This window comes from Oncorhynchus keta, chromosome 36 (assembly GCF_023373465.1).
Source record: "Oncorhynchus keta strain PuntledgeMale-10-30-2019 chromosome 36, Oket_V2, whole genome shotgun sequence".
NCBI classification, from domain to species: Eukaryota; Metazoa; Chordata; class Actinopteri; order Salmoniformes; family Salmonidae; genus Oncorhynchus; species Oncorhynchus keta.
The window spans coordinates 369,349-384,336 of NC_068456.1; the positions used below are offsets into that span (position 1 = coordinate 369,349).

Consider the following 14,988-nt stretch of genomic DNA (forward strand, 5'->3'; position numbering starts at 1 on the left):
GCTCAGCCTGATTTTTATCTGTGTAAATCTCACACCACTTGGGACATTGCTATTGTCTCATATCTGGATATATACAAGAGTAAAAGCGAGTGTGTAGATCCCTATCTGAATGCGAGTGTGTGTGTGTGCGTGTGTGGAATGTGGATGCCTGTTGTTCCTTGAATCTCATATCTTAGAACTCCATTCAACCTCTAGTCCCCTGTCTTTCTCTGAGGGTTTGTCGTCAACCGTGGCGTGGGGGTGGTACACTAGCCTCATCTTCAGGGTCCTTGGATCCCTTATCTCCAGGCAGTAACCACCATTGGACTCACTCTCCCAGAATTCTTAGTTTTGGTTTGTTGTTAATTCTATGGTTGGAATCTTGATTGGCCTGACTCGTCTCAATTCAGAATCGAGCAGCGAAAAAAATAAAATAAAGAATCAACAGAACTTTGAACTGGGAGTCTGAATTGCTTCAGTAGAACGTTTTTATAGTGCTAAACTGCTTATGCGGCATTGTGTAAAACCTCTCCACTTATTGTTTGGTTCTCCTATTGTCTGTCCATCCCCCCCTGCAAACCAATACCACACCTTCCTCCTCTTCATTTTCCCTCCAACACCCCAACTCCATACTGTATGTCCTCATTCTTCTTCGCCGTTTGTTTTTCCTCCTTCGCTGTCCCCACTCTCGACAACCAATGTTGATTTTATCCATCCCTCCACTTCTTCTTTCACCATCCTCTCCGAAGGTGAGGCTAGTGCCCGTCAATGATGATGATCCTCAGTTCATGGCGACCTATGAGCAGTCGGCAGCGCTGTACGCACGCTACCAGATGGCCGTTCACGGCGACACCCCTTCCGAGTGTAACGAGAGTGAGGTACGGTAACGTTTCTGACATCGCACCTACTGTAATGCACAGGGCACAGTGACTGCCACAATGCTACCATGCGCTGTGCTGTACACGCCACCCTGCCACATTTTGCTCCTCCATCACAAACACAGTACCATCCATAGAAGGGTTGAAGTTATTTTTTGTTGCCAATTAACTTGAAATAAATATCTGTTCATTTGTCTGCAGATAAAATATGTCTAGATATGAAGATTCATTTATTTAAATTCTGTCAGCAATCTGTCCTGTTGAGAATTTTCTGCCGGTTTACTTTTCCATTTTTGAGTACAATGTCCTTAACATCACATGATTGCGCTGACCGCGTAGCATGTTGACACAGCAAATCTCCTGCATGCTTGTTTGCAGATAACCCCATACACATACCCATTGTTGTGTGTTTAACGGTTAGATTACCCTGCATGCCATTATGTAAGTTGATTCCGTTGTGTTTGATGGTGATTTATGATGAGGTGAACTCGATGCATGTCATTGCCTGTGTGTTTCATGGGCTGTGTCTCAAGGCATCCTATTCCCTATATAGTGCACTACTTTTGAGCAGAGCCCAGAGCGATTACAGGGAATAGGGTGCCGTGTGTATTAACCAGGGTTAGCTAAGACACACACATGGAACCTAGACATTATTAATTATTCTTATTTTTTTCCCTCCACCTTTTATTTAACCAGGTAGGCCAGTTGAGAACAAGTTGTCATTTACAACTGCGACCTGGCCAAGATAAAGCAAAGCAGTGCGACCAAATCAACCGCACAGTTACACATGGATGAACAAAAGTACAGTCAATAATGCAATAGAAAAATCTTTGTACACTGTGTGCAAATGGAGTAAGGAGTTAAGGGAATAAATAGGCCATAGTAGCGAAGTAATTACAGTTTAGCTAATTAACACTGGAGTGATAATGTGAAGATGATGTGCAAGAAAAAATGGTGTGCACTGGTGTGCAAAAAAGTAAATAAAAACAATATGGGAATGAGGTATGTAGTTGGGTGGGCTATTTACAGGTGGGCTATGTACAGCTGCAGCGATCGGTAAGCTGCTCAGATAGCCGATGATTAAATTTAGAGGGTATATAGGTCTCCAACTTCAGCGATTTTTGCAATTTGTTCCAGTCATTGGCAGCAGAAAACTGGAAGGAAAGGCGGCCAAAGGAGGTGTTGGCTTTGGGGATGACCAGTGAGATATACCTGCTGGAGCACGTGCTACGGTTGGGTGCTGCTATGGTGACTAGTGAGCTGAGATAAGGCGGAGCTTTACTTAGAGCAGACTTGGTTGGTCCACACTGAGGTGATCAGGCGATCAGGGAGTTAGTTTCACTCTAATGAACAGGATGAGGCTGGCCTGAATCCTGGATACTCCTCTCAATCAACAACTATTAATCACAACACTAAACTCTAATGAGCCACTAGCCATTTTGGCTAGTGTAACTTGGTAAAATAATTTTTTTATTTGAACATTCTGTCATAGAGAGCACATGTTTGACTTCATAAAAAACATGTTTTCTCATCTTAAGGGGAAAAACAAGACCTATAGTAAGTGCCAATAAAGTAACAGCGTTTGACTGTAACAGGGTTGAGGTTTTATCTTAAATGAAACATAAATCCCCTTGTGACGGGGAATGGAAACGGAAACTTGTTTTGTGCAACAGCAAGCTGCAATTGAGTGCAACCTCACACTTTTTTATTTTTTTATTTTTTATTCATAAAAAAAAAAAACATTTTTCAAACATTTCTAGCCCATCTTCATTATGGGTAACAGGGTGTTATGCTTGACTCACTCAGTTTTCCACCACTAAACACCAGAAAATGGCCAGAGAGTAGAACCAGCTCACCTGCTTTTACATTATGATTTGACTATTATACTGTATATTCAATGTTTCTATTGAAAAAAATATTTTAAAAGGAATAGTTTTACCATATCAGTTCACATTAAGGACAGACTTAAATTAATCATTTATCACATATCAAATAATCTTCAGAAATGACTTTGTCAAAGCAAGGACATAACCAGGGCTTTAAAATTATGGTACAAACTTGAAGAAATGGCTGGGTTAAAGTGGGTTAAAACCTTCCAAACTGATTTTTGGCACTTTAGCAAGTCTATATTCATCTTAAATCTGATTTATTTAATTTTCAGTGAAGTCTCTATTAAAAAGCATTCATATCCCTGGACTTTTTCCACATTTTGTTGTTATAGCCTGGATTTAAAATGGATTAAATTGAGAAACATGTTTGTCACTAACCTACCCAATAATGTCAAAATGTAAAAGCTGAAATGTCTTCAGTCAATACGTGTCAAGCCCTTTTATTATGGCAAGCCTAAATAAGTTCCGGAATAAAAATGTGCTTATTAACAAGTTGCATGGACTCACTCTGCAATAATAGTGTTTAACATAGATTTTTGAATGACTACTTCATCTCTGTACCCCACCCCTCGGTCAAGCAGTACATTTCAAACACAGATTCAACATAAAAAAATCAGGGAGGTTTTCCAATGCCTCACAAAGAAAGGCACCTATAGGTAGATTGGTAAAATAAAATAAGCTCACATTTGAATATTTCTTTGAGCATGGTTTAGTTATTAATTACACTTTGGATGGTGTATCAATACACCCTGTAACTACAAAGATACAGGCTTCCTTCCTAACTCTGTTGCCGGAGAGGGAGGAAACCACTCAGGGATTTCACCATGAGGCCAATGATGACATGAAAGCAGTTACAGGGTTTAATGTCTGTGATGGGAGGAAAGTGAGGATGCATCAACATTGTTGTGCATAATACTAACCTAATGGACAGAGTGAAAAGGCTGTACAGAATAAAACCTATCAAGGCCCTAAAGTAAGTTGCAAAGCAGAAATAGATTTTTAGAAATGTTTGCACATTTATAATAATAAAAACCCCTCTTATTTACGTAAGTATTCAGTCCCTTTGCTATTAGACTGGAAATTGAGTTCAGGTGCATCCAGTTTCCATTGATCATCCTTGAGATGTTTCTACAACTTGATTGGAATCAACATGTGGGAAATTCAATTGATTGGACATGATTTGGAAAGGCACACACCTGTCGATATAATGTCCCACAGTTGACAGTGCATGTCAGATCAAAAACCAAGCCATGAGGTTGATGGAATTGTCTGTAGAGCAATCGGTGGAGAAAGGGCCTTGGTCGGGGAGGTGAACCAGAAACCGATGGAGCTCCATAGTTCCTCTGTGGAGATGGGAGAACCTTCCAGAAGAACAACAATCTTTGCAGCACTGCACCAATCAGGCCTTTATGGTAGAGTGGCCAGACGGAAGCCTTTCCTCAGTAAAAGGCACATGACACCCCGTTTGGAGTTTGCCAATAGGCACCTAAAGAACTCTGACCATGAGAAACAAGATTCTCTGGTCTGATTAAGTTAAGATTGAACTCTTTGGTCTGAATGCCAAACGTCACGTCTGGGGGAAACCTTGCACCATCCCTACGTTGAAGCATGGTGGTAGCCGCAAAATGCTGTGGGGGTGTTTTTCCAGTGGCAGGGACTAATAGTCAGGATTGAGGGAAAGATGAACGGAGCGAAGTACAGAGATCCTTGATGAAAACCTGTTCCAGAGCACTCAGGACCTCAGACTTGGGCAATGATTCACCTTCCAACAGGACAACAACCCAAAGCATGCCGCCAAGACAACGCAGGAGTAGCTTCAGGACAAGTCTCTGAATGTCCTTGAGTGGCCCAGGCAGAGCCCGGACTTGAACCCGATCGAACATCCTTGGAGATACCTGAAAGTAGCTGTGCATTGATGCTCCCCATCCAACCTGAAGAGCTTGAGAGGATCTGCAGAGAAGAATGGGGAAAAACTCCACAATTACAGGTTTGCCAAGCTTGTAGCGTCATACCTAAGACTCAAGGCTGGAATTCGCTGGCAAAGGTGCTTCAACAAAGTACTGAGTAAAGGGTCTAAATACTTGCAGTACTAGTTAACTTGGAACACACCTACTCATTCAAGGGTTTTTCTTTTATTTTTGTTATTTTCTACATTGTGGAATAATAGTGAACACATCAAACTTTAAAATAAGACATATGGAATCAAGTAGTAAACAAAAGGGTTAAACAAATCTAAATATATTTTAGACTCTTCAATGTAGCCACCCTCTGCCTTGATGACAGCTTTGCACACACTTGGCATTCTCTTACCCAGCTTCAGGAGGAATGCTTTTCCAACAGTCTTGAAAGAGTTCCCACATGCTGAGCACTTCTTGGCTGTTTTTCCTTCACTGTACACTGCGGTTCAACTCATCCCAAACCATGTCAATTGCGTTGAGGGCGGGTGATTGTGGAGGCCAGGTCATCTGATGCAGCACTCCATCACTCTCCTTCTTGGTCAAATAGTCCTTACACAGCCTAGAGGTGTGTTGGGTTATTGTCCTGTTGAAAAACTGATAATAGTCCCACTAAGCGCAAACCAGATGGGATGGCACATTGTTGCAGAATGCTGTGGTAGCCATGCTGGTTAAGTGTGCCTTATTCTCAATATATCACTGACAGTGTCACCAGCAAAGCACCATCACACCACCTTCTCCATGCTTCATGGCGGGAACCACAAATGTGGAGAAAATCCGTTCACCTACTTTGCGTCTCACAAGGAGACTGCGGCTGGATCCAAAAATCTCAAATTTGGACTCATCAGACGAAATGACGGATTTCCACCGGTCTAATGTCCATTGCTAATGTTTCTTGGCCCAAGCAAGTCTCTTCTTCTTGTTTGTGTCCTTAGGAGTGGTTTCTTTCAACAATTCGACCCTTATAGCCTGATTCACACAGTCTCCTCTGAACAGTTGACGTTGTCTGTTATTTGAACTCTGAAGCATTTATTTGGCCTGCAATTTCCGAGGTGCAGCAGAGGTAACTGTCTTCCTTTCCTGTGGCGGTCCTCATGAGTGCCAATTTCATCTTAACGCTTGATGGTTTTTGCAGCTGCACTTGAAGAAACTTTCAAAGTGCTTGACTGACCTTCCTGTCTTAAAGTAATGATGGTCTGTCATTTCTCTTGGCTTATTTGAGCAGTTCTTGCCGTATGGACTTGGTCTTTTACCAATATCTTCTGTATACCCCCCCTACCTTGTCACAACACAACTGATTGTCTCAATTGCATTAGATGGAAATAAATTCCACAAATTAACTTTTAACAAGGCACACCTGTTAATTGAAATGCATTCCAGGTGACTACCTCATGAAGCTGGTTGAGAGAATGCCTAGAGTGTGCAAAGCTGTCAAGGCAAAGGGTGGCTACTTTGAATAATTTTCACACTTTTTTGTTTGTTTACTACATGATTCCATATGTTATTTCTTATCTTTTATGTCTTCACTATTATTCCACAATGTAGAAAATAGTACAAATAACCTTTTGAATGAGTAGGTGTCAACTTTTGACTGGTACTGTATGTAAATTAGATTTCTGTATTTCATTTTGAATTATTTTGCCAACATTTTTAGAAACACTTTCACTTTGTCATTATGGGTTATTTTGTGGAGATGGCCCAGCGCCATCCGGGTTAAGGGAGGGTTTGGCCGGCCGGTATTTCCTTGTCCCATCATGCTCTAGCGGCTCCTTGTGACTGGCTGCGCGCCTTTTAAGCTGACTTCGATCGCCAGTTGTAGTGTTTCCTCTGACACATTGGTGTGCGGCTGGCTTCCGGGTTAATTGAGCAGTGTGGCTCTCGATCTTTGCCTCTCCCTAGTCCGTACAGGAGTAGCAGCGATGGGACAAGACTAACAATTGGATGTCACGAAATTGGGGATATAAAGGGTAAAAAGTAAAAAACTATGTACTCGATTCTTGGAACGACCCATATACAGTTGAAGTCGGAAGTTTACATACAGTTAGGTTGGAGTCATTAAAATGAGTTTTTCAACCACTCCACACATTTCTTGTTAACAAACTATAGTTTTGGCAAGTCGGTTAGGACATATACTTTGTGCATGACAAGTACTTTTTCCAACAATTGTTTACAGACATATTATTTCACTTATAATTCACTGTATCAAAATTCCAGTGGATCAGAAGTTTTCATACACTAAGTTGACTGTGCCTTTAAACAGCTTGGAAAATTCCAGAAAATGATGTCATGGCTTTAGAAGCTTCTGATAGGGTAATGACATAATTTGAGTCAATTGGAGGTGTATCTGTGGATATATTTCAAGGCCTACCTTAACTCAGTGCCTCTTTGCTTGATATCATTGGAAAATTAAAAGAAATCAGCCAAGACCTCAGAAAAAAAGTTGTCGACCTCCACAAGTCTGGTTCATCGTTGGGAGCAATTTCCAAACGCCTGATGGTACCACGTTCATGCGAAAAGTGCAAATCAATCCCAGAACAGCAGCAAAGGACCGTGTGAAGATGCTGGAGGAATTGGGTACAAAAGTATGTATATCCACAGTAAAACAAGTCTTATATCGCCATAACCTGAAAGGCCGCTCAGCAAGGAAGAAGCCACAGCTCCAAAACCTCCATTAAAAAAGCCAGACTACGGTATGCAACTGCACAAGGGGACAAAGATCGTACTTTTTGGAGAAATGTCCTCTGGTCTGATGAAATAAAAATAGAACTGTTTCTCCATAATGACCATCATTATGTTTGGAGGAGAAGGTGGTGGCTTGCAAGCTGAAGAACACCATCCCAACCGTGAAGGCCGAAGGTGGCAGCATCATGTTGTGGAAGTGGTTTGCTGCAGGAGGGACTGGTGCACTTAACAAAATTGATTGACAACCATCTATGTAGCACTCCACCAATCAGACCTTTACAGTAGAGTGGCCAGATGGAAGCGGATGGGAATGAGGATGGAAAATTGTGACTATATATTGAAGTGACATCTCAAGACATCAGTGAGGAAGTTAACGCATGGTTGCAAATGGGTCTTCCAAATGGACAATGACCCCAAGCATACTTCCAAAGATGTGGCAAAATAGCTTAAGGACAACAAAGTCAAGGTATTGGAGTGGCCATCACAAAGCCCTGACCTTAATCCTATAGAACATGTGTGGGCAGAACTGAAAAAGCGTGTGTGAGCAAGGAGACCCAAGTTAAACAATTTATAGGCAATGCTACCAAATACTAATTGAGTGTATGTAAACTTCTGACCCAATGGGAATGTGATGAAAGAAAAGCTGTACAAACATCCTCTACTATTATTCTGACATTTCACATTCTTAAAATAAAGTGGTGATACTAACTGACCTAAGACTGGGAATTGTTACTAGGATAAAATGTCAAATTGTGAAAAACTGAGTTTAAATGTATTTGCCTGTATGTGTAAACTTCCGACTTCAACTGTATATGAAAGTATGTGGGCACACTTTCAAATTAGTTGTTTCGGCAATTTCTTCCACACCCGTTGCTGACAGGTTTATAACATCAAGCACACAGCCATGCAATCTCCATTAACAAACATTGGCAGTAGAAAGGCCTTGCTGAAGAAATCTCATTGACATTCATCGTGGCACCGTCATAGGATGCCACCTTTCCAACAAGTCAGTTCTTAAAATTTGTCCTGCTAGAGCTGTCCTGGTCAACTGTAAGTGCTGTTATTGTGAGGTGGGAAAGGCTAGGAGTAGCAACGGGTCAGCTGCTAACTGGTAGGCCACACTGAGTGCTGAAGGTCTTAGAGGACAGAGACTTTTTATGTGCTAACACTCACTACCGAGTTCCAAACTGCCTCTGGACGCAATGTCAGCACAAGAACTGTGTTGTCGGGAGCTTCTTGAAATGGGTTTCTATAGCTGAGCAGCCGCACATAAGCCTAAGATCACCATGCGCAGTGCCAAGTGTCGGCTGGAGTGTTGTAAAGCTTGCCGCAATTCTCTGGAGCAGTGGAAACGTATTCTCTGGAGTGATAAATCACGCTTCACTGTCTGGCAGTCTGACTGGTGAATCTGGGTTTGGCGGATGCCAGGAGAACGCCATCTACCTCTGCATAGTGGCAACTGTGAAGATTGGTGGATGAGTAATGGGGATGTTTTTCATGGTTCCAGTGAAGGGAGATCTTAATGTTACTGCATACAATGACATTCTAGGCGCTTCTGTGTTTCCAACTTTACTGGTAACAGTTCAGTGAAGGTCTTTTCCTGTTTCAGCATGACCATGCCCCATGCACAAAGCGTGGTCCTTACAGAAATGGTCTGTCAAGATCGGTGTGGATGAACTTGACTGTCCTGCACAGAGCCCTGACTTCAACCCCATCGTACACTTTTGGGATGAATTGGAACTCCTACAGAGATGGGCCTTATCGCCCAACATCAGGGCCCTAACCTCACTAATGCTCGTGGCTGAATTGAAGCAAGTCCCTGCAGCAATGTTCCAACATCTAGTGGAAAGCCTTGAAGTTGAAGGCCGTTATCGCAGCAAAGGGGGGACCAACCCCATATTAATGTCCATTATTTTTGGAATAAGTTGTTCGTGCAGGTGTCCACATACTACATTACCAAAAGTGTCTTTCCTTCAAAACTAATAAAGCAACCACTATCTATTTTATGAGCATGTTCCATTGTGTGTGTGTGTTTGCATGTGATAATGTGGTTGTGGCTAATGTGTACAAACCTTGAGGGTTCAAGTGATTTAGGGATGTTACTTATTTACTTGTTGAATGTTTTTGAAACTCTATTCTGTGGCAACTATGGCAAATCCTACTAGATGAGGTCAATTCACACCTGAAATTGAGACGTGGCTCATGATTGAATACTGCTACACAGAAAATGAAGACGTGTGCTCTTGGAGTCTCGCGCAAGGTTCAGGGTGTGTTTTTACTATCTCGCCAAATCTTCACCCACAGTTGAAATATTTTTCTGTGAAACAGGGATGTTTTCAGTGTCTGGGAGCACATATAAATTCACAATTGACTTTTTCAGGTGATTGGGGTGGAGGAGGAGAAGAGGTTGTCTAGTTAGAATGTGGTTCCTGGACATTCTCTCTGAAGTGCACTATCTAGGGAATTGGGTGTCGTTTGGGATGCAGCGTCTCAAATCAAATTGTATTTGTCACAAGCTTCATAAACACCAGGCAGTGTTAAGTGAAATGCTTACTTACGTGCCCTTCCCAACAATGCAGAGAAATATAGAAGAATAATATAAGAAACAAATAACACAAGGAATAGTCTCACTCATACACACACCTGTGAGGACCCTTTGTCCCAGAGTGCTGGAAAAATCTCCACCTGCCTAGCTATCTGCCAATGGCGCACAGCAAATTACCTAATTCTCCAGCTTGTAAAAATGAGTGAAGTCAGTCAGTCCGTCTGTGGTGACGGATTATTTCTTGGTGCCATAACAACACTAGGACTGTTAATTGTGAAGGTGTCTGCTTGTGTGAGTGCAAGTATATTTGTGTTCTGCCCAGTTTCACTGCTGTGTTGTGAGCCTGGGACAGAAAGGAGGACCAGAGAGGTGTGGACCACAACACTGACATCTGTCTGTTTCGTGCCACATTTTAGTATACATTTTTTTGTGGAAGGGGTTGACGGTTTGGGCTATTGATGGTGGTATGCATGAGGCTACGGGTGAATGTAAGGCTGGTTAGTTATTGTACCATCAGGGTTTTGCCAGTTACCCTGTTTCACCTTCATACCAATGGGATTCGGAAAGAAAGAGGTTTGTAGGACTATGAACCCTTCATTCATGTAGACTGTGTGCTAACAGTAGTGTTTTTGAGACACAGAAATTGGACATGAGTTTTATGTTTATTTTAGGGCTTTTTATGCGTTTCATGACACGGAAAGTATCTGTTTTTACTTTGTGCTTTATAGATCCGTTGTTGGCATAGTGCCTTCGGAAAGTATTCAGTCCCCTAGACTTTTTCCACATTTTGTTATATTACAGCAATTTTTCCAAAATGGATATGTTTATATTTTTTCCTCGCTATACACACACTACCCCATAATGACAAAGCAAAAGCAGGTTTTTAGAAATCTTTGCTAACTTATGTGAACCTGAGTATTTTGTTTTATTACAAGTACGGTATTCAGACCCTTTACTCAGTACTTTGTTGAAGCACCTTAGCAACGCCTGTATTTGTGGAGTTTTTCCCCATTTCTTCTCTGCAGATCCTCTCAAGCTCTTGTCAGGTTGGATGGGGAGCGTCGCAGCACAGCTATTTTCAGGTCTCTCCAGAGATGTTCAAGTTCGTGCTCTGGCTGGGCCACTCAAGGACATTCAGAGACTTGTCCCGAAGCGTTGTCTTGGCTGTGTGCTTAGGGTCGTTGTCCTGTTGGAAGGTGAACCTTTGCCCCAGTCTGAGGTCTTGAGTGCTCTGGAGCAGGTTATCATAAAGGGTCTCTGTACTTCGCTCTGTTCATCTTTGCCTCTATCCTGATTAGTCTCCCAGTCCCAGCTGTTGAAAAACATCCCCACAGCACGATGCTGCCACCCATGCTTCACCGTAGGGATGGTGCCAGGTTTCTTCCAGATGTGATGCTTGGCATTCAGGTCAAAGAGTTCAATATTGGTTACATCAGACCAGAGAATGTTATTTATCATGGTCTGAGTTTTTAGGTGCCTTTTGACAAACTGGAAGTGGGCTGCCATGTGCCTTTTTTACTGAGGAGTGGTTTCCATCTGGCCACTCTACCGTAAAGGCCTGATTGGTGGAGTGCTACATAGATGGTTGTCCTTCTTGAAGGTTCTCCCATCTCCACAGAGGACCATCGGTTAGAGTGACCATCGGTTTCTTTGTCACCTCCCTGACCAAGGCCCTTCTCCCTCGAATGCTCAGTTTGGCCGGTCAGCCAGCTCTTGGAAGAGTCTTGGTGTTTCCAAACTTCATTTAAGAATGATGGCGGTCCCTGTGTTGTTGGGGACCTTCAATGCTGCAGAAATTGTTTGGTACCCTTTCACAGATCTGTGCCTTGACACAATCCTGTCTCGGAGCTCTACGGATAATTCCTTCAACCTCGTGGCTTTGGTTTTTGCTCTGACACATGACCTGTCAACTGTGGGACTTTTTTTTTACATAGACAGGTGTGTGCCTTTTATAAATCATGTTCAAACAATTGAATTTAACGCAGGTGGACTTTAATCAAGTTGTAGAAACATCTCAAGGATGATCAATGGAAACAGGATGCACCTCAGCTCCATTTCGAGTCTCATATAACAAAAGCGCTGAAATACTTATGTAAATGTATTTGTTGTATTTTCAATACATAATGTTTTCATTTCGTCATTACAAGGTATTGTGTGTAGATTGCCTAAAAAAAATACATATTTAATCAATTTTGGAATAAGGCTGTAATGTAACAAAATGTGGATAAAGTCAAGGGGTCTGAGTACTTTCCAAAGGCATTGTAGTTGTCCAGGGGGAAGGGCCTTGGCTATTTGGGGGAACTCCAGCCTGCTTGGGGGCATGGTCTTAAAGCCTGCTTTGACAGACACACACAAGCACCACACCTGCCCCTATGACACTGCTAATTACAACTACCCCTATTCTGCTGGACCTAACCCACCTACCTCGGATTGATAAATTCTTTCCACCCTTCATGTTTGACCTTCTGTTCACATTAGACATGCCCCCCTCTCACTCCTGCTATTCTGTGGCCCCAGTTTCCTTGCTGCTACTGGGTTACTGTCCTTTACTCTTAGTCAGTCCAAATTCGCTCCGTACAATATGGTGGACCGTGCAAGTTCCTTCACTACTTATAGGTCCTTCAGATCAGCAAACATGGAAGGTTTAGTAATAACGGAAACGGGAAGGAGCACATTGGGACCCTCTCAACCAATTTGACCCTTCTCTCTACAGCTAACTCTATCTAGCGCTATATCCTCTCCATTCTCCATCCATTCCCTATTCATTTACGGTTGAAGTCGGATGTTTGCATACACCTTAGCCAAATACATTTAAACTCAGTTTTCCACAATTCCTGACATTTAATCCTAGTACAAATGCTCTGTCTTAGGTGAGTTAGGATCACCACTTTATAAAAAAAAAGTGAAATGTCAGAATAATAGTAGAAAGAACGATTTATTTCAGTTTTTATTTCTTTCATCACATTCCCATTGAGTCAGAAGTTTACATACACTCAATTAGTATTTGGTACTTGGGTCAAACCTTTCAGGTAGCCTTCCACAAGCTTCTAAAACTTAGTGTTTTGTATTGTTATTTTGGCCCATTCCTCCTGACAGAGCTGGTGTAACTAAGCCAGGTTTGTAGGCCTCCTTGCTCGCACACGCTCTTTCAGTTCTGCCCCCAAATTCTCTATAGGATTGAGGTCAGGGCTTTGTGATGACCCCTCCAATACCTTGACTTTGTTGTCCTTAAGCCATTTTGCCACAACTTTGGAAGTCTGTTTTGGGTCATTGGCCATTTGCGACCAAGCTTTAACTTCCTGACTGATGTCTTGAGATGTTGCTTCAATATATCCACATAATTTTCCTGCCTCGTGATGCCATCTATTTTGTTGGCACCCTCCTGCAGCAAAGCACCCCCACAACATGATGCTGCCACCCCATGCTTCACGGTTGGGATGGTGTTCTTCGGCTTGCAAGCATCTCCCTTTTTCCTACAAACATATAACGATGGTCATTATAGCCAAACAGTTCTATTTTTGTTTCATCAGACCAGAGGATATTTCTCAAATGTACGATCTTTGTCCCCATGTACAGTTGCAAACCGAAGTCTGGGTTTTTTATGGCGGTTTTGGAGCAGTGGCTTCTTTCTTGCTGAGTGACCTTTCAGGTTATGTCGATATAGGACTCGTTTTAATGTGGATATAGATACGTTTGTACCTGTTTCCTCCAGCATCTTCACAAGGTCCTTTACTGTTTTTCTGGGATTGATTTGCACTTTTCTCACAAGTTCGTTCATCTCTAGGAGACAGAACACGTCTCCTTCCTGAGCGGTATGACGGCTGCGTGGTCCCATGGTGTTGCGTACTATTGTTTGTACAGATGATCGCGGTACCTTCAGGCATTTGGAAATTGCTCCAATGGATGAACCAGACTTGTGGAGGTCTACAATTTTTCTTCTGAGGTTGATTTCTTTTGATTTTCCAAATGAGCAAAGAGGCACTGACTTTGAAGGGAGGTTTTGAAATACATCCACAGGTAGAGAATTCACTCAAATGATGTCAGTTAGAAGCTTCTGATAGGCTAACGCCACAACATAATTTTCTTGAATTTTCCAAGCTGTTTAAAGGCACAGTCAACTTAGTGTATATAAACTTCTGACACACTGGAATTGTGATACAGTGAAATAATCTGTCTGTAAATAATTGTTGGACAAAATTACTTATGCACAAATTCGATGTCCTAACCGACTTGCCAAAACTATAGTTTGTTAACAAGAAATGTGTGGAGTGGTTGAAATACGAGTTTTAATGACTCCAACATAAGTGAATGTGAATTTCTGACTTCAACTGTACCTGCCCCCCTCTCTTCCAGAAGCTGTCCTCCCCCATTCCTCCTTTCCCCTCCAGGTGTATTTATTGAGCAATGGAAAGTGTTGTGCATCATTAAAGTGGTGATGGCTCGTTAGGGTTGTTGGTGACCTGCCATGCCCGGTGCTGCGTAGGGGGAAGTTGGGTCATGATGTTTTGTAAGTATTTATTAATCCATTAAGGTATTACCTAGGGACATACTCTGGTAGGCTATAAACCAGCGCTGCTTTCTGAGAGTGTGTGTGTGTGTGTGTTTGGGCAATGCGTGTTCCCGGGTGTGGATTTGTTATCCATGGGGGGCCCTTTTCCTCAGGAATGGAGTCTACACCACTGGGTGGTTTCCCAGATATGGGAGATCTTTACTAGGGCTGTCCCCGACCCCCAAAAATATCTCTTAATTTGACAAATTGATTGGTCAATATTTAGGTGTCTTTTTCCATATTTAGACACATCCTATGTGTTTTTAACCAGACCAGCTATTTGCACTGAGCTTGTCCTATGCTTTAAGCGCACTGTTTGATTAAATAATTAAGACACACTAGAGGGAGTCCAACCGCAATGGATTTGATTGTGCTGGACCGGGCTCATACTTGATCGGCTGTGTAGAAAAATGACAGCGTGTGACTAGTACCCGTTGTGTCTCTCCTCCCTGCCATAATTACAACCATTTCTGACTGAAAAGTTACATTACCGAAGTCCCTCATTTGTTTA

At 42.3% G+C, this 14,988-nt stretch overlaps 1 protein-coding gene across 4 annotated transcripts in view; it reads left to right on the forward strand.

Annotated features, from left to right (window-relative positions):
* Positions 1-14,988, forward strand: part of LOC118369435 (arginyl-tRNA--protein transferase 1-like) — a 183,708-nt gene that overhangs the window by 52,958 nt on the left and 115,762 nt on the right. For 2 of the 4 annotated variants that reach the window (XM_035753811.2, XM_035753813.2), the window contains one exon: positions 729-857. The exons of the other annotated variants lie outside the window; for them this stretch is intronic. In XM_035753811.2, coding sequence (XP_035609704.1) covers positions 729-857 — 129 coding nt within the window. The remainder of the gene's footprint in view (positions 1-728; positions 858-14,988) is intronic. 4 annotated transcript variants of the gene reach the window in all.